At 42.8% G+C, this 26,020-nt stretch overlaps 1 protein-coding gene across 10 annotated transcripts in view; it reads right to left on the reverse strand.

The window, feature by feature from the left end:
• Nucleotides 1-26,020, reverse strand: part of ACIN1 (apoptotic chromatin condensation inducer 1) — a 34,496-nt gene that overhangs the window by 5,093 nt on the left and 3,383 nt on the right. For 4 of the 10 annotated variants that reach the window (XM_003987468.6, XM_006932734.5, XM_023255584.2 and 1 more), the window contains exons 3-12: nt 25,321-25,432; nt 24,788-24,907; nt 16,626-16,714; nt 13,883-15,142; nt 13,166-13,381; nt 12,550-12,665; nt 4,795-4,936; nt 1,316-1,358; nt 314-447; nt 64-216 (exon numbers count right to left, since the gene is read on the reverse strand). In XM_003987468.6, coding sequence (XP_003987517.1) covers nt 64-216; nt 314-447; nt 1,316-1,358; nt 4,795-4,936; nt 12,550-12,665; nt 13,166-13,381; nt 13,883-15,142; nt 16,626-16,714; nt 24,788-24,907; nt 25,321-25,432 — 2,385 coding nt within the window. Of the gene's footprint in view, nt 1-63; nt 217-313; nt 448-1,315; nt 1,359-4,794; nt 4,937-6,735; nt 7,044-12,549; nt 12,666-13,165; nt 13,382-13,882; nt 15,143-16,625; nt 16,715-24,787; nt 24,908-25,320; nt 25,433-26,020 lie in introns of those variants that run through there. The other 6 variants (XM_003987470.6, XM_045059675.1, XM_045059676.1 and 3 more) reach the window with 6 other exon arrangements.

The raw sequence follows: 26,020 nt of genomic DNA on the forward strand, positions 1-26,020 counted from the left end.
CCACCTTAGTTGCCTGCTCTGAGTCCACTGCCCCCTCCCGACACTGGGGTGCAGAAGCCTTACCTGGGTGACAGTCCGGCATATTTTCAGCCCCTTGTCATGTGTCCCATCGTCACCATTACGCTCTGTCTCATCCTCAGAGATTCGGGAGTCATCAGCATGAAGATCCACAATAGCCTCCTGCCCCGCCAGGGGTTTGATGTCGGGGATGAGGCTCTGGGACACAGATACCCCCCACCCCGTTACACTGGGCCCGTGTCTACTCCCACCTCAAAGTGTCTCGTCCTCCCTTCCCCGGCTCCTCCCACCTCACCTTGAGTGATTCAGTGGTGATACTGATGGAGGGCTTCTTCTGTGTGGTGGCTGTGCTGGCTCCCCAACGCCGCTTCCGACCAGGCTGGCCCCCCTCTGTGTCACTGTTTCCAGCTGGCACCCCCTTGGTAGCTGCTGTCCCCAAGAAACAGGACCCAACAGTTAGATGGTCTCAGGTCCTCTGCTGGTTCACACCATAACACATACAGATAGCCTTCGACTGGAATTTCAGTAAAAGGTTAACTTAAGGAAATTTTATTTGGGGACTGGGAAACATTGCTTCAGAGTGAACAATAAAAGGGCTGGAGCTACTTCCTGACAGATAAAAACTACTAATCTCTAAAGGCAATGAGGGATGGGTAACTAGGGTGGTGTGAAGTTTAAACTTTTAGTGGCAAAAACAGCTAACATATTGGAGAAGGCAGACTGAGAAGGACATATGAATACAAGAAAACACGGCTATGTGATACCAATATCTAAGTAAAGTTAAGACTGTGACATATCTAATCATGCTTCACATTCATTTTCACACTATGATCTCATATTTAAGTTACAAAGATTTATTACGCTTTTATGGATTTAGAACTTCTTGGTGGGAAAATGTTAAAAATGTTACTGTTTGAGGTGTGAGCACTCTTAAGACTCTCTCTCAGAAGAAAACATAAACTGATAAGCATTATATGGGAATCCCTCAAACCTACTCCTGGTTCTGAGGGTTCAGATACCTGGACAAGGAAATGCATGTAGGGCTAAACAGGAAATGGTGAGACACCTTGCAGTGTGTCTCATTAGTTAAGAAAGAAATGTGACCTAGGAAAAATGACAGGGATTGTCTGAAGTTTTGAATTACAAAATGGCCAAGATGGAAATCTGCTGGGTACAGGGAGTGGGATGGGAAGAGGTGACCCAAGAATGCCATGGAGAAAGAATGGGAACCTATTTCTCTATAAACTCATTTTATGGTTACTTTTGACCTTTATCAGGGATTTGGGGCTAGACTTACAGACAACGGAGATCTTCCTCTTGAATGATTTGGGCAGCGAGCTCTGTATAGAGAAGAAAAGGGGGGAAAAAAAAAAGAGAAAGAGACACACCCCACAGAGAGGGGGGAAGGAGGTTAGATGGGGCAGTCTTAGCATAGGCTCCAAAGACACAGAGAGAGAGAGACACAGAGACAGACAGAGACCAAAACAGAAGCGGCAAACGGCAAAAACGAAGCAGAATCAATGCAAGTTAGAGAAAAAAATAAAATCAAACATCACAGCAGGGAAAAGTCATCTAGTCCATACCACACCTGTGTATTAGCTTAACCAGAAATAAGCTGGAAGAGGAATTGAGGAGCCTCCCAGCCCTTTAAAGGCATTGGTCATGCCCTCTTCCATGGTCTCTAGGGGTCAAGAGGACACCAAGCCCAATAAGGTATGCCCAGAACTGGGTCATCAAGTCCTCTCAGAAAACATGAGGAAACAAGGAAAACCACCTTTGGAATAACTGTCCAGCCTGACACCCACTGACACTGGCAGTGAGTCACTTGGACAGCAGACTGTTAAGACTGTCCGCACCCCTACAGGGCAGCACCAGACCCACTGGAGATGAGGCTCCCTAGTCAACTGCCAGCAGAAAGAATTTAAAGGTGCCTTTGGTACAGAAAGGTTTTTATGATGGGCAGATTGTCCCCAGGGAGCCTCAGACTTTCTAACCACTGTACAGAGCTCTAGCAGAGCCTTCCTGGTTCCTTTCAACCGGGGCTTAAGGCTTAGGGGCTCTGCCAAGGACTAGAAACTCCCAAACCTGCTTTGGAGCAAATTTCTACCCCAAACACTCAGTGGGAAAAAGACTATGGACAGAGCAAAAAGAGGAAGAGAGAGAAAAGGGGATTAGAGCATTTTGAGATTTCAGTGCTTATTTCTGGAAAAACTAAGACCTACCACCCTTCTAAAGGGTAGGGCAGGACCCTCTTGATGAAATCCCCTTTCCCCATCCACCCCCCAGCCCCGTTTGTGTCGTCTAACCAAGTCTCCTTGGTCTCCGTTAAGGGCCAGCCTGACCCCTAGCCGGGCCGCTCTCGATGGGTAAGTTAGTGAGGAAAAAAAAAAAAAAAAAAAAAAAAAAAAAAAAAAAAAAAAAAAAAAGAGGTCTTAATTAAAACAGGAAAAACATGAACCAAATAAATAAATCCAATAAAGAAATCAGAAAAATAAAGAAAAAGAAAATAATTAAAATAAAATATTAAATAAAAAGAAGAAGAAAATAAAGAAGAAAATAACTAGGAATATGACAAATGTTCCAGGTACCATCTCACACCTGGGATCTTCAGTTCAGCCAATCGCACCTCACTGTGTACTGTATCTAGTCAACCGCCGGTCCAATCAGAATGAGCCCTCCCTGCTAGGCGCTGTGCAATTGGTGGGGGGTTGGGTTGGCAAAAAAGGTGGGCGCACGGCGTGGTGGTCAGCACGGCACTGCCAGAGTCCTCCCAGGGGCGCAGGGGGGGCGGGAGGAAAACGTGTGGGGGGACGCTGCCCAGTTTCCATGATGTCAAGACAGTTCACTGGTGGTGGCCAGGCTCAGCGAGGGGTACGGGGGGAAAGGGGGCAGAGACATCAGTCCCAGCCCTGTAGGGGCATCATCTTGCAGTCCCTGATGAGATGGCCTGTGAGTAGCAGGAATAGTCCTGGCCTTTTATCGTGACAGGCAGGCAGGACCCTATGTCCACCAGTGGCAAGATGCAGCAATACCACCACCCAATACTTGGAATCCAGGTGATGACTCCAGAGTCCCTTTCTCCTCTGCCTGTAAATGGGGAGGGGGTCCTCTCACCGAGTGGGATCATGGAGCCTCTGATGAAGGCAGGCTGGGGGTAGTAGGTGGACAGCCCCAGGACCTGGCACACATTCAGCAGCAAGGTCAGAATACTTTTCTTCTGAGAGTTGTGTGTGGCATCTCCTCAGGGACTCCAGCTGAGACAGTGGTTCCAGTCAGGTGGATGGATGAGGCCCTGCCTCCAGGGATGGAGGAGAAGCCGGAGCAACCAACATGCTGCCTTTCACCATGGACAACAGGGACCAAAGGAAAGTCCTTCTGATGAGCAAGTGGTGATACATGGCTGGGCTGTCATCAGCATTAAATCCCTGGGCTCAAACCCTAGACTTCTCTGCAGGGTTCCTAGTCGTCACAGCTTAAGCCGAGAGCCTCCACTTGGAATTTTACAGCATGGCACTGTGATCACAAACATTGACTCTTTAGGAGGTCTTGGTGCCCTAGATGGGGATCCCAACAGTCTGCAGCAAACAAGGCAACCCACAGTCCTCAAAAGGGTTAAGGGCATGTGGGCAGGCGCCCCAGCACTGACACAAGCTCTTCTTGGGGTGTCCCAAATAGGGAGATGATGCAAGTCCACCCCTTTCCAAATGTTTTTTGCTTTCTCAATACAAGTCTCTCCAGAACAGTGCTCTTCTTGGCCCCCTGATGTAAGCAAGGCAGGGAGGCAAAAGGGGGCCCATCACAGGATCCCATATACATGCCCCCCTCTGGCCAAGACACCTGGATAGCAGACTCGGCTCTGATTGGGCAGCTCAGTAGCAGCGGGTGGGTCCAGAGGAAGAGGCGGCATCAGCGATTGGCCAGTTGGGCAGGGTTTTATTTTACGGGCGGATTACCGTACATGAGGTACTTGGACAAAGTTTTACGGGGAAGAAGGACCTTGTAATAAATAATATTCTGCACATCAAATCACTTTCACCGGCCCCCACCCCCGCAACACACACCAAAGAAAGGCTACACACACGACAGTCCCTCCCATCCTGTTAACCCACTCCCAAACCCAGCTAACTCCTTCTCTATTACTTTAAGAGCCAAGAAGACTTCGCTGGCTCTGATGGGGGGAACCCCCTGAATTGGGTGCAGGACACAAGATAATATATATGCCAAAAAAAGGAAGTAGAGGGGTCAGAGAAATGGAGAAGGGGCCTCCGGGCTCACCCAAGTGCTGGCTTAAGTAGCTAGATCTCTGCAATATGACCACTAGAGGGCAGAGGAGGAACAAAAATTCCTCAGCATGGCTGGTCAGCTGAGAACCACCACAGCCCACTAGATGGCGTTGAACTCCCACAGGCTTTTAAAAAGGAGGGAAAGCTAACAGTCACTACAGGGAGAAGCTTGAGAGGGTAGCAGGGAAAGCTGGGCCTGGGTCTTAGATAAAGGGCCATTAATTGACGTTTCCTTTCGTTACAAACTTCCAACAGTCTGCACTACACTACTTCCCCAACAGGGAAAGGGGAACCAATGAGCCCTGTCCCCATCACAAGGGGTCTCCCTTGCTAAACCAGCGAATTCTCCCTTGGCCCTTATCCTGATCCAAGTCTGTCTAGTCCCTTCTTTTTAAAGCTATCCCACTGTGTAAGAGGGATCATCAAAGTGGTCTACTCTCTCCCCTAGGCCCGTTCCTGCCCGCCCACCCCAACAGGTGGCTTGGAAATTTACCTCTTTCTTCTCCTCATCTTCGGCACTGCCCTCTGGGCGGTCATCATTGCTGACTTGGTCTGCAATAGGCACGGGGGGTTCTGGAACCTCATTTTCAGGTCTGTTTTCACTTGTGTCCATGGTCACTTCCTCCTTCTCCTCACTGACAGTATGGGGAGAGGTACGGAGGGAAGGGCAGGAAAGAACCAAGGGGAAGAGAGAGCAAGACGTTAGGTTTTGGGTCAGGAAACCCCCATGCCTCATCACTTGGGTGGGGTTGGGAGGGCTGCTTTTCAGATCAGACTAGAGACCATGCCCCCACAGGAAAAGTGAGAAACTGTTTTCTTTGGGAAAAGAGCACAGATTGTAGCATCCACATCCACTCACTGCTCAGATAGGATAAAGGTGTGATGAGTGAGGTCAGGACTCCCAACTGTTTTTAGGTAATTCACCAGAGTACTCTTATATGGAAAGGAGTAACATCCCTCTCTGAAACAGTCCCTCAAAAGTCATTGTGATTTGCCCACAATCCTGTGGCCTCCCTATCCCCTGGCCACAGCATCTTTAACAAAATTGCATGAGAAATTAAAGGAAGCTTGACTGCTTAAAAACACGAGAAAGAATGTCCGTGGCTGTGGCAAATGATTCCAACCTTGTGTTTATTATAATCAACTGCTTAATAAAACCTACTGACCCACAGGATCTGGAAACATCAGGAATGGAGAAATTGTGGGGGAGGGGGCTGCGGGGAAAGCAGGGCTGATGAAGGTTCAAGCTTCAACAAGGACCCTCTGTCATCCAAAAAGTAAAAGCTACAATTGTTGGAGTTTGAAAGCTCAGAGAAGAATCAGGCCACTTTTACCTGCTCAGAGGTGTAGGAATTGTTCTTATATTCGGCTTTCGCCCAGTTTCTCCCACTCCCTCATTCCAACTTCCAAGAGATAAAGAGAGCAGGCCTCCTAGTCAAGACACACCCTCCCCCCCACACCATGTATCGCCCCCCCAATATTGAATCCCCCTACGCCCACTCTGAATCACACAAGTTAGCTCCCATTTCAGGCAATGAATCCCAGAGATTCACTTCAGATAAACTATCTTTCCATCCCCTTTTTCTGTTTTCATCCCTAACTTCTATCTCTAACCTCACCCCCACTACCACCAAACACTGGGGTTCCCAGTGCTTGGGTTCCCCCAAATTAAGATGAGCAGGAGCCTAAGACTCAGGAGAGGGCAAACCAAGCCCCCCACCGATAACCACCACCAGAAAATTCAGCATTCCCAACGGGCTGACTGACACTCAGAGGTCAGAACAGCCTCCCCAGAGCAGGCAGGGAGGGATGCATGGGAAGGGGGAGGGGAAAATCGGAACTGTGCCCCCAGCTAACCGGCCCCCACAGAAACACGCGATTCAACTGCCTAAATCTAAAGAAAAGACTTATCCCAAAAATACCTATTTCCCACACGGAGAGGGCAAGTTGGGCCAATTAGAAATCAGGCAGGAAGGACAAAGAGGGAAAGCAGAGTGATTGAAAACAAACCAAAACGAAAGACGGAATGAAAGCCATGGGGAAGAGAAGGAAGATGAGGTGGGCTAAAGTGGTAGGGTAAAGGGATACATGGAAATGTGAGGCTCTCACCCTTCTTTGCTTTCTGATAACATGATTTTTTTTCTCCCCCTGGAAGTGCTGTTTATCCCTTTCTGGAATGGAAGAAATAACAAAAACCAAAGAAAAAAAATCCTAAAAAATTATAAAAAAAACAACCACCAAAAAACCACAACACCTTCCTTGTCCCAAGAGCCCACCACCTCCTCCCCAGCCACCCGATCCAGAGAGAGAAAATCGAGATGCAGCAACTGGGGATCCAAAAAATGGTAAATGGAAGGGGAGGTGGTGGTGGTGGTGGTGGTGAGGGGAGGCTAAAATAGATCTGGCTTTTAAGAGATAAGCGTTAAGTCCTCACGGCAAACCCCGAGTTCGGCTGGATTGGTCTCTCTGGAGAAGGAGGAGGAAGAGGGCCAGGCTGCTGGTAGTGGCTGGCTCTATTGTATTGGCGGAGCGGCGGCGATCAGCCGGAGACATGCAGGGGAGCCATCTTGCCACTTACCCAGCAGCCCGTGTGTGCGGATGGGGGAGGGCCCTGCTGCAGCAGGGGAGGGGAAAGAAAAAAGGGAGGGCGCTGAGTGAGCAAGGTTCTTATCCTCTGGCAGGCCACAGGGAGCTCACTGCTGGCTCAATAGGCCTGGCCTTTTTCCTTCTTTTCTCAGGTTACAACAGCTACCCAGGCCTATCCCCACAGGGAGAGGGTGCGCTCTCCTTGTCTTCCCAGGGGGAGGAGGAGGGGGCTGGGTGGAGAGGGCATACAAAGTTACAGCGGCTTGCTTGGAAGATTCCAGAGAATAGATGGAAGGGAAACAGCAGAGCTGGGAGTGAAAAATGATTAAAGGAAGACAACAAAGCCAAAGTTGAAAGAGACACAGAATGGAGGGTCCTGAGCAATTTTTTATGTGTCTACCTGCCCCCCCCCCATCCTAGAAGCCAGTCAGCTGTTCATGGCAGGGAGGAGGTGGGATGAGAACTGGCACTATCCAATCACTATAGCAGCTAGCTAGCTGCTCACCCCAAGCAATGACCACGTGTTATTACTCCAACCTGTCCTTTCTCTAGGGATGGTGGGAGGAGTGGATAGCAGAGATAGTTCCTTTTTGAGTTACCAGTAGAGAGGGGGAGAGGTGTCTCTAAAGAGATGACAGACAACTTTGTTTCAAAGAGTCTTTAATAAGGTCACCCTTCCCCGGGGTCCACTGGAGCCAGAAAGGAAAAGGATAAACAGGGCAAAGGGGACCTTGGGTAGCTGTAGCACGAAGGCCACATTTTGGAGCAAGGACTCCAAGGTGAAGGCTTGAAGTAGATGAGAAACTGAAGACAGCAGTTACCTGGGGCAGGGGTGGGGGGATATCTGTTGGGCCGAAAGCGTTTAGGAACTAAACAGAAACTATTAATCATGGGCATCTTCACCAGACTACATGTGAAATAGGAAGCTGACTCTAACTATTCAAAGAAAGCACTCAGGAGATGTTCAAAAACACTGCTTTGTTGAATGCAAAGGTGCTCCTTTTGTCCTAGTGGCAGCAGAGGTTTAACACTAAGACAAGCTCCTGGGTACTTAACCAAAAGCTTGGTATTATCTCATCTGTAATACCAGAGCTTTTAGCTAGGAATAAAACTTACTCCCCAATGCTTAAAATCTCATACATGCCAACCACATGCTAAAGTGGTCATGTTTACACATTACACATTTCCTTTCATTTAGTGGTCCTTGTCTGCCCAGTAAGACTGAGAGCTCTGCAGTCAAACTGGCTAGGGCCTAGTCATGGCCTGCCCCACCTCCCATACAAGTTCTGTGATTTTGGGCAAATCTCTGATTCTGTAAATCTGATTACTTCTTAATCTGTAAAGTGGGGATAACAATAATACCTATCTCATGGAAGTGTGATGAGTTCGCCCCTAAGAGTCTGGCTTGGATGACTTTTGACTCCAAGTCAAGGTAAAGATATACATAAACACACGTACATTTAATAGGTCATTATCTCATTTGATGCCACCTATGGAACTTTTTCTGAGTTTTCTCAAAGAGTAGACTGCTTTTTCTCTGACGTGAAGGTATTCGGTAGTTGGTCTGACAGGTTTTCAGCAAAGACCTCATCACTCTGTATAATAACCGCTGGTTGACTTGCCCCTCACCTCCACCTTGCAGGGTTCCTCAAGGTCAGGGGCTACATCCCTAGCCCAGGGCCTAACACAAAGAAATGCTCCTCACTGGAGGTACCAGGAGGACATTTTAATAATTGCTTGCTGAGTGGCACCTGGGTGGCTCAGTCAGTTAAGCATCTAACTCCTGATTTCGGCTCAGGTCATGATATCACGGTTCAGAGTTCGAGCCCCATGTTGGGCTCTGGGCTAGCAGCAAGGACAACTGCTTGGGAGTCTTTCTCTCTCTGCCCCTCCCCCACCCCCCAAATAAGTAAATAAACATTAAAAAAAAAATCATTGCTTGCTGAACTAAAAGTTTTCTTCCTCTTTTTTTTAAAGCTCTATGCCCAATGTGGGGCTCAAACTCTTGACTCCAGATCAAGAGTCACACCCTCTACAGACTGAGCCAGACAAGCACCCCTAAGTTTTCTTCTTAAAAATTATTGTAGATGGAATTCCTACAGAAAACGTTACCTCACGAAGAATGTTAGCTTCCAACATCCTCAGATAAATGTTCCCTGTCCATCAAATGTCCTAAAATAGTTTGGGCTACCAATATGCCTCTCCAGAAGTGGCTTCCTTGGAGGAAGAATATTTCTTTCTTGGAAATTCTATCTCGTTTTTTCAAGAATAAGAATTTTACCATGTTATCCTTGGCTTTCTTAAGACACAGTGAGTTTGTGCCATCTATTTCCCCACAAAAAATTCTGTGGGATCCAAGATTCCCAAGACTTTATTTTCATAAGAAAAAGATGAATCCTTCGAATTGCCCCCCAAAGGGGCTCAATCTACTTGCAGGTCCAGTCCCAAAACCTTGTTAGCTACTTGTCAGAGCCCCATGCAGCTTTTCTTTGTAGCCCCTTTTAGACAAAAAGCATCCACGCATCTCCCTTCCCACATTAAGTTCTTGCACAATATTTCTGAGATCTTTGAAAAATCTGTGAAATTGCATGGGGGCTGGGGGTCGGAGATATCTATCTATAATTAAAGAGCACACAAAGCATTTGTAGGCCAGAAGAAAAGAACCGAACTACTTGGAGACTAGTAACATATTATATACTTCATATCAAGATTCAGAGAAACTGATGGGAAAGGAAATTTCTACAGGCATACATGTCTCAATTTTAGTTACTGTAGAATATTCATGAGCTGAAGACCTGATATGAAACTTACTAAGAAATAACGGGATGTGACTACTCCCAGGCAGTGAAACTTAAATACATAATCCTGTAGGAGCATACTAGTTCCAAGATAACCAAGAACAGAATGATTTGGGGAGTTATGTCTTTAGATCCTCATTTCTCAGTGAGCGAACGCTATTGAGAATAATACATTTTACTTTTTAAAATTATGCATCATTTGCATACTGGCACTGTAGGTCCCCTGGAGAGTAACCATTATGCTGTCATACTGGCTTAAAGGACCATTTCCTTCCTTCATACTCAGGCAAGCCAAAAGTCCAAAACTGCTATTGCCTGCAAGGGCTGTGTCCTCAGGAAGGTTGTATTCAGAAAAATTCAAGTTTGAATTAACTACTGCTGGATGATACAGCTGCCCACACGAAAGTTCTTATTTCCCCTCTATTTTTTTTAATGTAAAAGAGAATAGCATTATTTTCTGCTGTCTGAGGACATTTTTGTTATATCCATAGAAGGCAAAGATTGGATTTTGGAACATAGCCCAACCGAAATAGGACTGAGGGCTCACAAATTACTATTCCAAGCAATGACAAGATACCTTACCTCATAAATTTAGAATTCCTCAGGACACAATCAGAATGGATTTAACAAAGCACGGAAAAAGTTAGGCAATTTCTTCCAGGTGCTGAGAGGTCCATGAAGTCTTTTTTTTTTTTTTTTTAACACTTTACTGAATCAACAGGCCCTAGCTCTCTTGTTGAGACACACTGGAAAACCAAGGTTAAGCCACAAATAGTCTTTTCCATTTAGCACTGCTGATCCCACTTTTAAAATTGGCCAGGGGCCCCAGTGGTCACCAGGCTGAACACTAGGACTCTAGAGGGGTGAAGGACTAGGAGGAGTGTTGTGATTCGGTTGAGCCTCCAGAAATGTAGGCAAACTTTTCTCAAAGATTCATTTATCAAATCCAATGCCAGAATAGCCTACAGGTTTTGGCCGTTGGGCATGTCTTTTTATTAGGCTGCTGAACAGACCATCTGGAAGACAGGCAGAGGGAAAGTAAGTAAAGGGGATGTGTGTGAGTTACTCCTGAGGCCAGATTGCATTTCTAATCTATAGGCTGCTCCACTGAAGCTTGCCTAGGCAACAATGGACAATCTCAGTATTTGCCCAAGGTGCCACTTGCCTATCACCTTGTTGGAATCAATGTAACTAGATTGCTTGCCTCAGTTGTAAAATGAAAGATCAAAGCCACCTTTATGTGGGGAGAAAAACTCTATATGACTCCAAGCTTCACTTGTCCCAGGCTTACATGCAAAAGTACAGAAATAAAGATGTTTCAAAATGGCATCAAGTGCCGTTTTGTAGCCAGGATCTCACAGACCAACTGAATATTAGGGCAAACAAAACCTTTTCAGAAAATTACTTGCCTCTCAAGGTGCATAGGAGGCAGTTCCTCAGGCCCAATTAGTAGCAAGTTGTCAACACCTACTTTGAAACTGCATTACACAAAGGACATGCTGTACCCCCCCCCCATGGGATGGGGTAGAGGAGGGCAGGTATTATCTCTGCTTGATGGATATGGAAGGGAAGCTGTCACCCCATTTCCTCATCGATGGTGTAGCTGGGGAATCCTGAACACCTTCCAGAATCCGCTGGGTTTTCACTTTATGGTCCTAGAAGAAAAACCCCTCTCCAAAAGATAATGTACGCATCCCCAAAGGGAAAAACAAAAACTTTTCAAAGTCGAGTGAACTTTTGACATTCAAACCAAAAAATGGCCACAAGATGGCAGCAGAGGCAAGACCATTAGACTGAACAGCAGCAAGGGTATATCCCAAGGCAAAAACTATACAGATAAAGAGTACGAAACTAGTATTAAAGTCATAAGGAAATGAGGTAATCAATCGCCTGCCCACCACCCTCCAAAATCTGAGGCAAGATAGTCCGAAACTCTCATAAGAGAGTAAATTATTAGACTTTTACATAAAAGGGAAAATCATACTGATAGTATTAGTGTTAAAACGACATAAAACCAACATGGAACAACTTTAGGTCAACTGTCTACACAGGATGTTCACTAAAGCAGTACAGGATTCTTGATGTCCAAAAGCTAAGCAATCTTATTTCCACAATGCTTTGCTTTTCATTTCCCATGGGACTCTGAAGCCAGGAATTTGGGTTCAAATGCTTCTTAATTTATAGTACCTAGCTCAGAATACTGAATGATATACCTGTTCTTACCTGTATTTTTCTAAAAATAAATACAAGGAATAAAAAGTTCAAATTATATAAATGGTAAAAATCAATCCAAGGGTCTTATGGGGCCCCCAAATAAACTTCTGACTTCCTTCATGTACACTTCATATTTTGCTGTATCGTATATCCAGTAAAAACTACGATGGATTATGCTTAATAAAAAGACAGCTAACAATCAGGGAAAACAGCGAAAACTCAAAAGCAACCCCCCTGTGCCTTTCTCAGTAGACTTTTGATATCCTTTATTAAACTGTGTTCCCAGGCTCAGATGTAGCTGGTAAATGTGAATTAAAGATTGAGTTAAGCTGACCTGAGTCAACTCCCTCACTGTCTTGAGTTTGGAAACCGAAGTCCCTACCACCTGTTCCTTAAAGGACCTAACTATTTTGGTCAGAGGATCCCAGAAATGGGTTTCCTTATGCTCTAACCACCACTTTTCAGACTACCTTAAGAATTCTGGTGGCAGCTCTTAATGTAATAACTGAAACCTAGACTTTGTCCAGATAAAGCTCTGCCTTCTGTTTTAAAAGGAAACTAGGACTGCATAGTCGAAGAACCCCAGGGAGTGAAGAACTACCCCTCACTCCCAGTTCCTTGTTATACCCCAGACAAGATCGATTACTTACACAGTGTGATGAATCCTTTCTGATTCTGGTAGGTGAGAAGTCTGGGTCTCTGAGGTTTGGGGCTGTGTGGCAGCTGGTGGCTCTGCCTCTTCAGCTTCACACTTCTTTGGGCTCCCCTGTCAGGACAAACATAGCAAAACAACATAGCAACGTACTTAAATCTGCTTGGTTCCTTTTCTTTAACCTGGAGCTGGTAAAAGGCAGAGCAGGACTTACACAGTAGCAGCTCCACCCTTAGCCCTATATATCTTCATTATTTTAGTTTAGAAAGTGTAATGGAATGCCACTTCAAGAATTTCTATGCCAGCAATCATTTTAATAGAATTTTTTTGAGAGAACTGAGAAAAGGCTTCCTTTGGGGCAGAAAAAAAGGAGACATTCTACAGAAGTGACTCTGGGAGCCCTAGAGATGAGAACCTTGCTGCTTAGCCTCACATAGAGCTTTCATGAACCAGGGAGCCGGAACGGAGTTCAGTGGAATCTTCCATGTATCCCCAAATATCAACGTTTCTATCGAACCTTATCCAGACCGACCTTTCAGTTTTATAGCTAACACAAAAGGGAAAATCATGCCTAATCCTCCATCTCCCACTAGGGAGGGGGCATAACAGCCTACCCGCTCAGGTTGTAACCTCTGGGTCACATGCTTTTCGGCTGGCTCAGGTTGGCTTAAACGCCTCATTCGAATAGAGGATGAGGTGGAAGTCCTCTCCTTTGGCTCAAGGACCTGCAGTTGTGGCACTGGTGGAGTTGCAACCTCCTGACCAGAAGAGGGATCTTTGGTTTCAGTGTAGCTGGTGCTGCTGTCTCTGGAGACTCCAGGGCTCAGAGACTAAAGAAATGAAGCACATAAAGCAAATTATTTTATATGATTATGTATTTAGTACATCACTGAGTTTTCCAATTTCTGCTGACTCAGTTTAATACTTTAGACCCTTCTGTCTCTTATGTTTATTCCTGTTTGAGTTAGTGATCTCTTGGACTTCCTAGAGTATTTGCCAAATTATTTATTAAGTCCCAACTAAGGTGCTGAGATGCTGGGATACTAGAATACACACGTAAAAAGGCATGTCCATGTCTTCAAGTTTACAGTCTAGTGAAGAAGACGGGTAAATGATTCAACTTCAGAATCAAAGGGATTCAAAAAATGAAAAAGAACTCTAGGGATCAATGGGTTGAAAATCAGACTCAGACATGATAGGAAAGTGACCTGGGGAGTAAAAGTAGTTTTTCCCATTCCTGCCAGGAATTATAATAGGTTCTCCTGGGGTTGAAAAACACTGGAGTACAAGATAAAAAAACATCAATGCACCCAAGATTCTCCCACACTTACTTTTCTGCTGTTGCTTGACGCTGAACGGGAACGGGAACGTGACCTGGACTCTGACGTTGATCTGGAGTCCATCTCAGATCTACCACGAGGGTTGGTGTGAGTACGTGCCCGAGATCCATCTCTCTGCTTGGATCTTGGAGATGAGTGAGATTGAGAGCCTGAGCTGTCAGGAGAGCGGGATCTTGATCTAGAACTGGAGGATGAAGAGGAGGACCGGCTTGAGGATGAGTCAGCTGACTGTTTCAATCTGTGGCTTGGGAGAAGAGTATGAGAAGCCCTTCTGCCTTCCTTCTGTTCCAAAGACAGCTGTTTCAGAGATTCCTCAGTGATCCCTTTGGCCGGTGCTAATTCCTCAATTTTTAGAGGGAGTGGTTGAGCAGATTTTTCTGACTCAGTTTCAAGACCCTTCTGGGTTGAGCATTCAGCTAGTGTGCTTTTCTGAACTAGAGGCAGGACACTCTCCTCTGGCACTTTCTCTGCTAGAGATTCTGCTTTGGTGTCTGCAAGACTGGACAAAGGAGACAGACCTCCCACCAACTGGACAGTATGCTGAGATATTAATAGCTCCCTGGCCTCAGCATCTGTATTATGAGGAGACAGCTGAATGAGGACAGGGGGAGCTGGGCCTTCCATGGGCTCTATTTCTTCTTCACTCTGGAGTTGTGTATTAGATGGTGGAGAAGATGCTTCCTTGGTAAGTAAAGGTGGGGGAGTTTCCTCCTCACTGGCATTTTGCTCTGGTTGTAGCACAAGAGGGGCCTTCTCCAGATCTTCAGTCAGTCGAGGAGGGGAAGGGGATTTCGATTTTTCCTCGAAGCCTTTTAAAATTTTTACTTCCTTTTCTTCCTCCTCAAGAGAAGAAACTGTTCTCATCTCTTTCTCCTGCTGATGTCTGGCCATATGACTTCTTCTGGCCTCCTCCTGGGACCTTGTAACTCTCCCTCCTCTCTCTAACCCCTCCTGTTCCTGGGATCTTATGGTTTGGGATCTCTCATCTATCACCTCCTCTGGTTTTGCTCTGGGTATCTCTTCCCTCTCTTCTGTTTCCTCAAACTGTTTCAGGACTGGTACATCCCTAGATTTTTCTCCCTCATCATCTTCTTCCTCTTCTTCATCTTCCTCCTCTTCCTCCTCCTCTTCTTCTTCCTCCTCTGTTTTCAAATTTCGATCTGCTCTGACCCGCAGATTTCTGGAAGGTGCCTCTTGGTCCTCTTCCTCCTCAGCAGCCTGGCTGCACTCAGAGAGTTTAGCTGCTCTTGCCTGAAAAAAAAAAAAAAAAAAAAAAAAAGATAGTTATTTGTTTATTTATTTAAAGTAGGCTCCATGGCTAATGTGGGGCTCAAACTCACAACCCTGAGATTAAGAGTCACATGCTCTACCCACTAAGCCAACCAGGTGTCCCAGAAAGGAAAGATATACAATAGTTCCAAGTATATTTGCTCACTAACAACAGAGGAGAAAAAGTATCTCACAAGATATACATAGGAAGGAGAAACTCAAAGACACTTGTTTTCAGCAACATAAACAAGTGTCTCAGTAAACAAGCATGACTTATCGAGCTGTTACAGGAATCAAAATAGTGACCAAAAGGAATACAATAATGAAACTGCTACTAGTTTTTAGTTTCAAGCTTTAAAAATAAACTGAACGTCTTTGGACGCCTGGGTGGCTCAGCTGGTTAAGTGTTGGACTTCAGCTTAGGTCATGATCTCACGGTCTGTGAGTTTGAGCCCCGCGTCCGGATGTGTTGACAGCTCAGAGCCTGGAGCCTGCTTCAGGTTCTGTGATTCCCTCTCTCTCTGCCCCTCCCCTGCTCGCACTGTCTCTCTCTCAAAAATAAACAAACATTAAAAATAAATAAATAAAAATAAACTGAACATCTAGAAAGTAGCAGGGCAGGTGGGGGAACTGACGTATCATCACTTAATGTAATTATTCTTATCGTTTTGGTATATTTAATTTTTTCCCCACTATTTCTTTTCCATACTCATAATTATACCACAAATATCCTTTTGTATTCTGCTCACTTAATACTGTATCATATGGCTTTAAAATTTTTTTGTTTGTTTTAAAGATTTTAAGTAATCGCTACACCCAACATGGGGCTTGAACTCACAACCCCAAGATCAAGAGTCATATACTCTACCGACTGAAGACAGCCAGGTGCCCCTGGCTTTAAAGTTTTAATTAAATAACTGTATCTTTTCTAATAATGTATTTTAGAAATACAGACCAGCCTGTTAATTTTCACAATTAAATTTTAATTTTTATATATTTGCTTAATTTTATATATTTGCTTCTATGCAGATTTGCTTAGAAATCTGAACACCAGAGCAGATCTAAATTAAAAAAACCAGGGTGGCTCAGTTGGTTAAGTGTCCGACTTCAGCTCAGGTCATGATCTCGCGGTCCGTGAGTTCAAGCCCCACATCAGGCTCTGTGCTGACCGCTCAGAGCCTGGAGCCTGTTTCGGATTCTGTGTCTCCTTCTCTCTCTGACCCTCCCCCGTTCATGCTCTGTCTCTCTCTGTCTCAAAAATAAATAAATGTTAAAAAAAATTTTTTTTAAAAATTAAATTAAAAAAACCAAAGCAAAAAAAAAAAAAAAGATAGAGACGAGAAAGAAGATAACTACAGAAATCTAAAGAGACACCAACTCTGAAAAAGTCTGAGGAAGAGAAGGAGAAGATAGCCAAAGCAATACCCGAAGAGGTGATAGATGTTTTAAGAGGTATTTGAATTACCTGTCTGACCCTGGATGATCGTCTTTCTCCTTTCCTTGGTTTATCATCATCAGATTCACCTTTCTCTTCAGAAATAGAGGAGCTTTTTCCTATCAAACGAAAGAAAATCAAGTCAGACTCATGGCGTAAACACTCATTCAAGGCTGCTTTCTAAAATTCAATCAATCATAGCATATGAGTGGGGCGCCTGGGGGCTCAGTTGGTTGAGCGTACAACTTCGGCTTAGGTCATGATCTCATGGTTCATGAGCATCAGGGTCTGTGCTGACAGCTCAGAGCCTGGAGGCTGCTTCACATTCTGTGTCTCTCCCACTTCTCTCTGGCCCTCCCCTGCTCACACTCTGTCTCTCAAAAATAAATAAACATTAAAAAAAATTTTTTTTTAAATCATAGCATATGAGCTAGCCAATATATATCTGTATCAATTTCTTTGACTTCTAAGCAGAAGACCATAACAAGTTCTAAGACTCAAGGTCTTATTGATAATTCCTGCTATGCATGTCTGGAATATTTTCAGTATCTCAAAGCCGATTCACAGATTACAAATAACTCAAATAAATATATGTAAAATAACTACCAGGGGCTTCAAACTGTTTAGCAGGGATGTACAAATACAAAGTATACTTATTTCTATAAAATGTTTTGTCACCATTTTTCTGGATTGCCTGACAAACCAGTTTGTGAAACAACAATCTCATGAAATAAGTACTTAAATGAATTGTTTTCAGGCCCTAAGTTTCTAGAAATTACTTCAAGCCCTGCACAGGGCTTCAGAAATGGGCTATAAAGAGCTCAAGGTAAGATTTCTTTTTGGAAGGAAAAATAAGTTCAAGAAAACTTGAAAACCACTAGTCTAGGTCATTTCAAAAGAACTCCATGTAAAGCTGGAAAAAATTTCATTCATATTCCACAAAGGAAGGTAATGGTACATAAATCATTTAAACAATCTGAGTCTCAATGTCTTAACTAAGAAAAAGGCAGAGATGGATCGAAAGATTTCTAAGTTCCCTACCAGGATTAAAATATTACACAGAATACAATGCAAATATTGATGAGAACCACCTTAGAAAGCAGCCTAAACATTATTCCAGATACTTAGCTAGATTGGGCTCAATTTTAATATAGTACAAAACTTAAATGATCCATAAAACCATCTCCTACACTAAAAGTATTTAAATTGGTGCAAATAAAGCAGATGGTGTGAGGTCTAATTCAGTCTTCTTATTTCTATATCCCAACAATTTGGGGCACCTTGCTGACTCAGTTGGTAGAAAATGTGACTCTTGATCTCAGGGTCATGAGTTCAAACCCCGCATTAGATGCGGAGCTACTTAAAAAAAATAAAATAAATATATACCAAAGAACTAAAATGAACTAGTCTTTGCTTCTGTAATTATAAGAAGAAACAGGGGCACCTGGGTGGTTCCTCTGGTTACACATCCAACCTGCTCAGGTCATGATCTCATAGTTTGTGAGTTCGAGCCCCTAATTGGGCTCTCTGCTGTCAGTACAGAGCCCACTTCTGATCCTGTCACCCTTTCTTTCTGCCCCTTCCCTGCTTGCACTTTCAGGCTCTTTCAAAAATAAACATTAAAAAAAATAAACATAAAATGAACTAGAAGACTGCACATATTTTGTAAAACTTTACTCCATCATCACTTGACTAATAAGATCTCTGAATATATACCATTTTATATCTGGGTTAGTGAATAAACATCTGCATTATGGGTATGTGGTTAGGATATATAATGACAGGCCAGACTCTCTAGCAAACATTTGAAGGATAATCTGTAGGAAATTAATAAATAATGTGATTATAATAATCAATAAGAATTTAGTAATTAAGTGGCCTGAAATAGGTTAAATTACAATTTGAATAAACCAAAAGAAGATTGTTTTCCATTAATTTCAGATAAAGCTCCTTTACAAAAGTTTAAAAGAAGGAAGTTATTTTTGTAGTTTAACCAAAAAAAAAAAAAAAAAAAAAAAAAGGCAGAGGCTGGGGGCGGGAGGGCTGAACAGGCAGAGCACAGAGAACTTTTACAACAGTGAAAATACTCTATATGATACTGGAGTGATGGGTACATATTATACATCAATCCAAACCCACAAAATGTGCAACTTAAGAGTGAACTCTAAGGTAAACTATGGATCTTGGGTGATTATGACTTGTCAATGTAGGTTCATCAATTTTAAGAAATGTACCACAATGATGGGGTATGTGGATAACAGGAGAGACTACGCATGGGTGGGAACAGAAGGCATACAGGAAATCTCTATACCATCCTCTTAATTTTGCCCTGAACCTAAAATTGCTCTAAAAAAAAATAATGTCTTGGGGCATCTGGGTAGTTTAGTTAAAGCATCCGAATCTTGATCTCAGCTCAGGTCTTGATCTCAGGGTTGTGGGTTCAAACTCCACGTTGGGCTCCAACCCCACGTTGGGTTCCACGCACAGCATGAAGCCTACTTAAAAAATAAAAAATAATTCAAAAATAATATCTTAGGAGGCACCTGGCTTGCTCAGTTGGTAAAGCATGCAACTCTTAATCTTAGGGTTTTGAGTTTGAGCCCCTTGTTCAGTGTAGAGATTATTTAAAAGTAAAAATCTCAGGGGCACTTGGGTGGTGGCTCTGTCAGTTAAGCGTCTGACTCTTGATTTCAGCTCAGGTCATGATCTCACAGTTCTTGAGATCAAGCCCCATGCTGGACTCTACACTGACAGCAAGAAGCCTGCTTGGGATTCCCTCTCTCCTTCTTTCTCTCTGTCCCTCTCCCACTCTCTCACTCTCTCAGAATAAATAAGTAAGCTTAAAAAAAATCATGCAGGGGCACCTGGGTGGCTCAGTTGGTTAAGTGTCTGACTTTGGCTCAGGTCATGAGCTCCTGCCCATGCTCTGTCTCTCTCAAAGGTGAAGAAACACTTAAAAAAAAAATCATCCAGATGCTCAAAAAAAAGAAAAAAAAAACAGTTAATCAGGTCAGAGGTAACGTAAAGATTTGAATTTTGTAGACATTTTAAGCTTATACACAGACAAAGAAAAGATGGGGAAAATTATACATCAAAATATCAGCTGAGGTTTTTTTAGTGTGTAGGGCTATGGATGATTTAAAAACTTGTTTTCTCGGGGCGCCTGGGTGACTCAGTCGGTTAAGCATCCGACTTCGGCTCGGGTCATAATCTCACGGTTCGTGGGTTCAAGCCCTGTGTTGGGCTCAGTGCTGACAGCTCAGAGGCTAGAGCCTGCTTCAGATTCTGTGTCTTCCTCTCTCTCTGCCCCTCCCTTGCTCATGCTCTCTCTCCTTCTCTCTCCCAAAAATAAAATAAAAACATAAAAAAAATTAAAAACTTGTTTTCTCTAGTTTTTCCAAATTTTCTTTAATAAATACATTTTGTAATAAAACAACAAATATTATTATAATTTTTTTTTAGATGTTTATTTATTTTTGAGAGAGAGAGTCACAGTGCGAGCAGGGGAGGGACAGAAACAGAGGAAGACACAGAATCTGAAGTAGGATCCAGGCTCTGAGCTGTTAGCACAGAGCCCGATGGAGGGCTCGAACTCATAAACCATGAAATCATGACCCGAGCCGAAGCTGGACGCTTAATCGACTGAGCCACCCAGGTGCCCTGACAATAAATATTATTAAAAAGATAAAATCCTATCCTCTGGAAGAAAAAAAATACTCCTCAAATCCTATAAATAGCTAAAATTCATAGGCCTAGCAATCCCAAGTATTCTTTTTTATCACTGCAAGTTCTGAGAAACATTCTCTGTTTTCTTTTCAATTCATAAACAGAAATTATATGCACATATTTAAAGCCATACTAAAATGCTTTGTGGTGAAAAACAGGCTTTCAGTAAACACACATATGCTCTGAATAAACAAATGTGATTTTAAGGGGTGGGAAAAAGACATGTTTTATAAAGCTGGCCAGATTAATGTGTTATACAGGTCAGAGTTCTAGAGTTATGATTTTAAAATTTATGTACAAGCAAAGAGCCTTTTTCTCTACCTATTGAAAGTTGAGTGCTATTTATAACTTGGATCATAATGTTGTCCGGATGCTGTAAAACTACAGTGATAGGATTCTAAATGTTAACCCTCTGGAAGCACTTGATTCATCAAAGAGATGTGGGCCATTCAGTAAGTTTTGGTCATGACTGTTTAGCAAAAAAAGTGACAACTTGGAGGGGACCCTCAGACATAAAATAGGAACTCAATAAGCAATACAAAATACAAAGAAAAAAATAAATAAGGAAATCAGGAATCACTTTCTAGCTCTTAGTAAGGAGCTGATCTGATGCAGACAAGCTTCTGGGAAAGGTGACATCTTCTATGATGGGCACAAGATGTCTTAACGTAAGTGTCTTAAGCCAGATGTTAACAGTATGTGTAGAAACTGAGTACCTTTAGCAAAGGATGGAGCCAATGTATTTTAGGAGTTGAAAAGCAAGTCAGAGTAAATGTAAGATTTCTAAGATTCCAAAGCCAGAAGCCTTCAGGAGAAAGTGTAAGGTGGCTGCTAGACAGTGGAGAAGTGAAGAACGTTTAAGGTCCACATAGGAAAGCAGTTTCTTCATTCTAGAAGATAAATCCATGGGCAGGACTGGCAGGACCCAAGTAAGGTAGTTAGAGATCACATCAAAGCCTGTGTACAAAGGGTATCCTTGGGTATGAATGAGAAGCAGGAATTAAGAGAAGAGAACTGGCAATGATGCCAAACCTAAATCTGACTCATGGCAGCTGAGTAAGTAACTTAACTAGCGTTTCTCTAGAATCTCAGCTTTCAGATTTAATACAAGAAAAAGGAACGAGGACTGTATGCCCTATAAGCAAAAGGCTAGTTAAGATTTCCTAGAGCTATACCTTTGTTAAAGAACCTGTATTCTGATATCCACTTTTAAATGTTTTTGTATTTTCCTAGATTGGACTCTTTTTGAAATAACTAATGGCGGCAATAAGAATTTCTGTATACCCAATCATGACCTAGAGGTGAGTCCAGACAACTTCTGACTATGGACTCCCCACACCTCAGAAAAATCTGAAGAAAGTGGTAGAAAGAGAAGTCAAGAAGGAAAGCTAGGAAGGATTTTATATACCAATTCTTCCCTATTTGGGAGATTGCTGGAATATAAGCCAAAGATCCTCATCAAATATAATATTGAAAAATTATTCTTTCAGTTAGTCATTCACAAGTTGAGCTGATTAACAAAACTACCAGGGGACTTTTAAAAACATGTAGAATCCCAGACTCCCATTCCCTGAGACTCTTGGGGTAAGGCCCAGGAAGCCACATTCTTAAAAAAAGTAATACAAAAAACAAAAAAAAACAAAAAAAAAAACAGATCATCAGGTGCCACTACCGATTAGCAAAATATGTCAATAGAAACCTAAAATCAAAATCTTTTTAAAAAAAATTTTTTTTAACGTTTATTTTTGAGACAGAGAGAGAGACAGCATGAATGGGGGAGGGGCAGAGAGAGAGGGAGACACAGAATCGGAAGCAAGCTCCAGGCTCTGAGCCATCAGCCCAGAGCCCGACGCAGGGCTCGAACTCGCAGACCGCGAGATCGTGACCTGAGCTGAAGTCGGACGCTTAACCGACTGAGCCACCCAGGCGCCCCTCAAAATCTTAATTAAAGAGAGGATTCCCAAAACATCCAAATAAGCTGGTATCTCAATAGTTTCCTGGCCTATGGCAGATTAACACAGCGAACCTTGAAAGAATCTAATTTTCTGGGTAAACTCCAGGCATTACCACTGCTCCAAATACACACTGCTAGAACTCCAAACTACCACTTCGTTGAGGATCTTGCCCAAATTTTGTACATCTATGAGATCCATATTCTAACCAAGATCAGAGGTAGGAAGTTTATGGTAGACAGTACAATGAAGAGAACAAATGGCAATTGTTAGCTGTGCTCTACAATTTACTTCAGTTATCTCTTCTAATTTATTTGCTTTTGAAACCTTATTTGTTTCAGGATCCATTTCTTATTTTCATTTCAAATTACATTCAGAACTGAGACTCTTTTATTTAAAGAGAGTTCTTCATCAAATCATGCTATTAAGAATTTTCAGTGGTTTCTCCTTACTTTAGAATAAAAAACCTCATATTCATTGAATTAACATTCAAAGACCTTTGCACTATTATCCCAATCTACCTTACAAGTTGTTTCTCTATTCTTTTTTTAATGTTTATTTCTGAGAGAGAGAAAGACAGAGCACAAACAGGGGAGGGACAGAGACAGAGAGGGAGACACAGAATCCAAAACAGGCTCCAGGCTCTGAGCTATCAGCACAGAGCCTGACGTGGGGCTCGAACTCAGGACAGTGAGATCATGACCTGAGCCGAAGTTGGATGCTTAACCGACTGAGCCACCCAGCCCTTCTGACTATTTTTGAATATGTAAGACCACTTCACTCTGGCTGCACTAATTCATTACTTCTCCTTTAAAAATATCATATCCAGGGGCACCTGGTGGCTGTTGGTTGAGCATCCGACTTTGACTCAGATCATGATCTCCTGGATCTCATGAGTCTGAGCCTCATATAGGTAAAAACAAACAAACAAACAAACAAACAGGCAAACAAACAAACAACAACAAAAAAACCCCAGAAAACAATCCACAAGCCTTGCACCAGCCTTGCTACCATCAGCCCAGAACCTGCTTTGGATCCTCTGTCCCTCTCTCTCTGCCCCTCCACCTCGACCCCCTCAAAGATAAATAAACATACAAAAATAAAAATACCACATTCATTATTTCTATGCATTTGTTCCTTCCTAAAAATATTCTCTTGTTTCCTCTGAGCCAATTCAAATCCTACTTATTTCTAGGGCTCAGTTCAAATCCTACACCTTTTTCATGAAGCTCTCTCTCATCACTGTAGTCCTCAGGGAACTTTTATTGTGTATTCTTATGGTCCATGTGTTTGTACTATTTATATATCACTTTAAAGCACACCATCTTCTCTTGATGGCTGTATGTGCAATTTTCCTCTCCCAAAAAGACTTTATAATGTGTTAACACCCCCTATACTCACAGCAGAAACAATACTTTCTTGACTGACTTCTGAAAACACTAACAACTAATCTAGAAGCGTTTTCCCCCTTCCTTCTGGCTTTACAATCATGGGGAAAAGAGTGTTAGGAGCAAAATGGATCAACTGAGACTCTGCTACTTTTGTACTTGAGAAGAAAAGAGATCTCTAAAATAACTTATTTTTCTCTTACCGTTAAATATCTGCTAAAAAAAAAAAATCTATGTTCAGAAAGGAATTCTATATTCATCAGAAGAGGTAGTAACTTCTACATGTCCTAAAAATATTAAATATGGAGTGATCACCTTCCCCATGACCACTAACATTAAAAATGATTCACAACCCTTTTAATTACAAATTGTTTTAATATATTTATTGTCCACGTCCTATATACATGTTCCCCTAAAAGTATACCGTCTTAGGTAGTTTAGAAAACAAAGGCTGTGTTTACAGGCATTTGCTTGAGATACTACGCGAAACTGGGTGCTTAATTTTTATGTGAAAAACTAATCTTGCCTGAACCCACTCTACACAGTGAGTTAGAGCTCCCTGTAATATGCTCACATGATATTCTGCACTGCCTCTGAGAGCACAGAGCACAATAGTAATAATTATGCAATAACCTGACTAATGTCTATCTCTTCACTAAACTATACATTTCAAGAGACTTGTCCTTGCTCTCCTATATTCCTGGTGCCCAGCATGTGCCTAGCATACAAAAGGCACTTAATGAAAATTTGTTGAATGAATTAATAAACTACAGCAGATGTCCATGGGGGGGGGGTGACTGGATGGGCAACATGTAACCCATACAACTGGTGAAAAGATGACAGAGTTGTGACTCCTGTAAATTCAGAAGTAGAGGAGGTTAAAGAGGTACAGATGCGAAGAAAAATCATACTGCCTTTAAAACACTCTGAGAGGTTGTCACAACACAGAGGTGAAAGCAGACTTCAAAAAGGACATAATTCCCATGACAAACAGATGTGAAGTATCAATGTCACAGAACTGCCCTGGGACTTTAACGGAGGCTTAGCATGAAAGGAGGCGTAACTACCTCCCCCCACCAACTACGCAGGATTGACAAAACAGCGCAGTGGGGAGGGAGATACGTACTGGGTGAATGTCTGCTGAGCTCCAGCTCTGGTCTCTCCAGGCTGCTCTGAAAGTCAGGAGGCAGCAGGGAAGCCACTCCCTCAGGATGGATCATCTCGTCCTCCGACTCAGCTGAAGCTTCTGCAAAGCACAGATTGGGTCGGGGCAGGGAGGGAGTGAAGGGCTCAGCATGTGGGAATATGTAGAGGAGCGAAGGAGATCAGGCAAAGTCACGGGACACAAGAGTACATACTAAAGAGAGCACTGTACATAGAGAAAAAACTCCCTGGGATTAAGATCTACCTCATTTAAAGGGCAGCTTAATTTACTTATAATTCTTCCTGTTGGCAGGAATCCTTTTCTAACAGTCAAATTAAGTGTCTTCTTCCCTGACAAAAAGTAAATAACAACTCACTTGGCTTAACTACCAAAGCAAGTAAGTAGCAGTTTCAGCCTGACTTACTCCTGAAATTGCCTACTTAAACAGGCCTATCTATTCAGTGACAGGAATAAGAATGAAGAACTCCTTGAAAGAAGTGACAGTCTGGGCTTACCTTCAAGTTCTGCAGCTTCTCGGGCTTCACGTTCCAGACGCTGCCTAAGTAGCTCCTGCTGCTTTTCCAGATACTGCTTTATGAAACTGTTCTGGCTCATTTCCTCACCAATCTGTGTAGAAGACATGGAAAAAGAAAGTCAAGGAAAGCAAACCAGGAAAACACAAGGAAGAAAATTCCATGGAGCAAAAGTCTACTCTTTATATTTGAACCCAAGAAAGATAATCAAAATGTTGGAAGGCCCTTTTCTAATTATGGTGAGGACCAAAATGAATAACCCTATGATTCAGAAAAGATGGCAAAAAGAGGAACTGCACATAATTTCTTATCTTGAATATTTAGTTCCCAACCAAAGAGTGATGCCCAAATTAAAATAAAAATTCCTGCAAAATTATGTTTTAATCCAAATTTTAATCTAAAATGTTATTTAAAGATAATCTAAATTTTCTTTTTAGTAATATCAAGAACTGAAAGGAAAAAATACAAGTTCCTACTAGGTCATTTTTTTTGTTGATAAAAAAAGGTAAATCTCCACCTATCCAGGGATCATTTTGTTAAACAACTCCAAAATTTACATACGGCACTTAAACTATGTAAGAGATTAAGAAAAGGGATGTCTATTCATCATTTAAACAGAGTTTTAGGGGCGCCTGGGTGGCGCAGTCGGTTAAGTGTCCGACTTCAGCCAGGTCACGATCTT

Source organism: Felis catus, chromosome B3, assembly GCF_018350175.1.
Source record: "Felis catus isolate Fca126 chromosome B3, F.catus_Fca126_mat1.0, whole genome shotgun sequence".
Classification (NCBI taxonomy): domain Eukaryota; kingdom Metazoa; phylum Chordata; class Mammalia; order Carnivora; family Felidae; genus Felis; species Felis catus.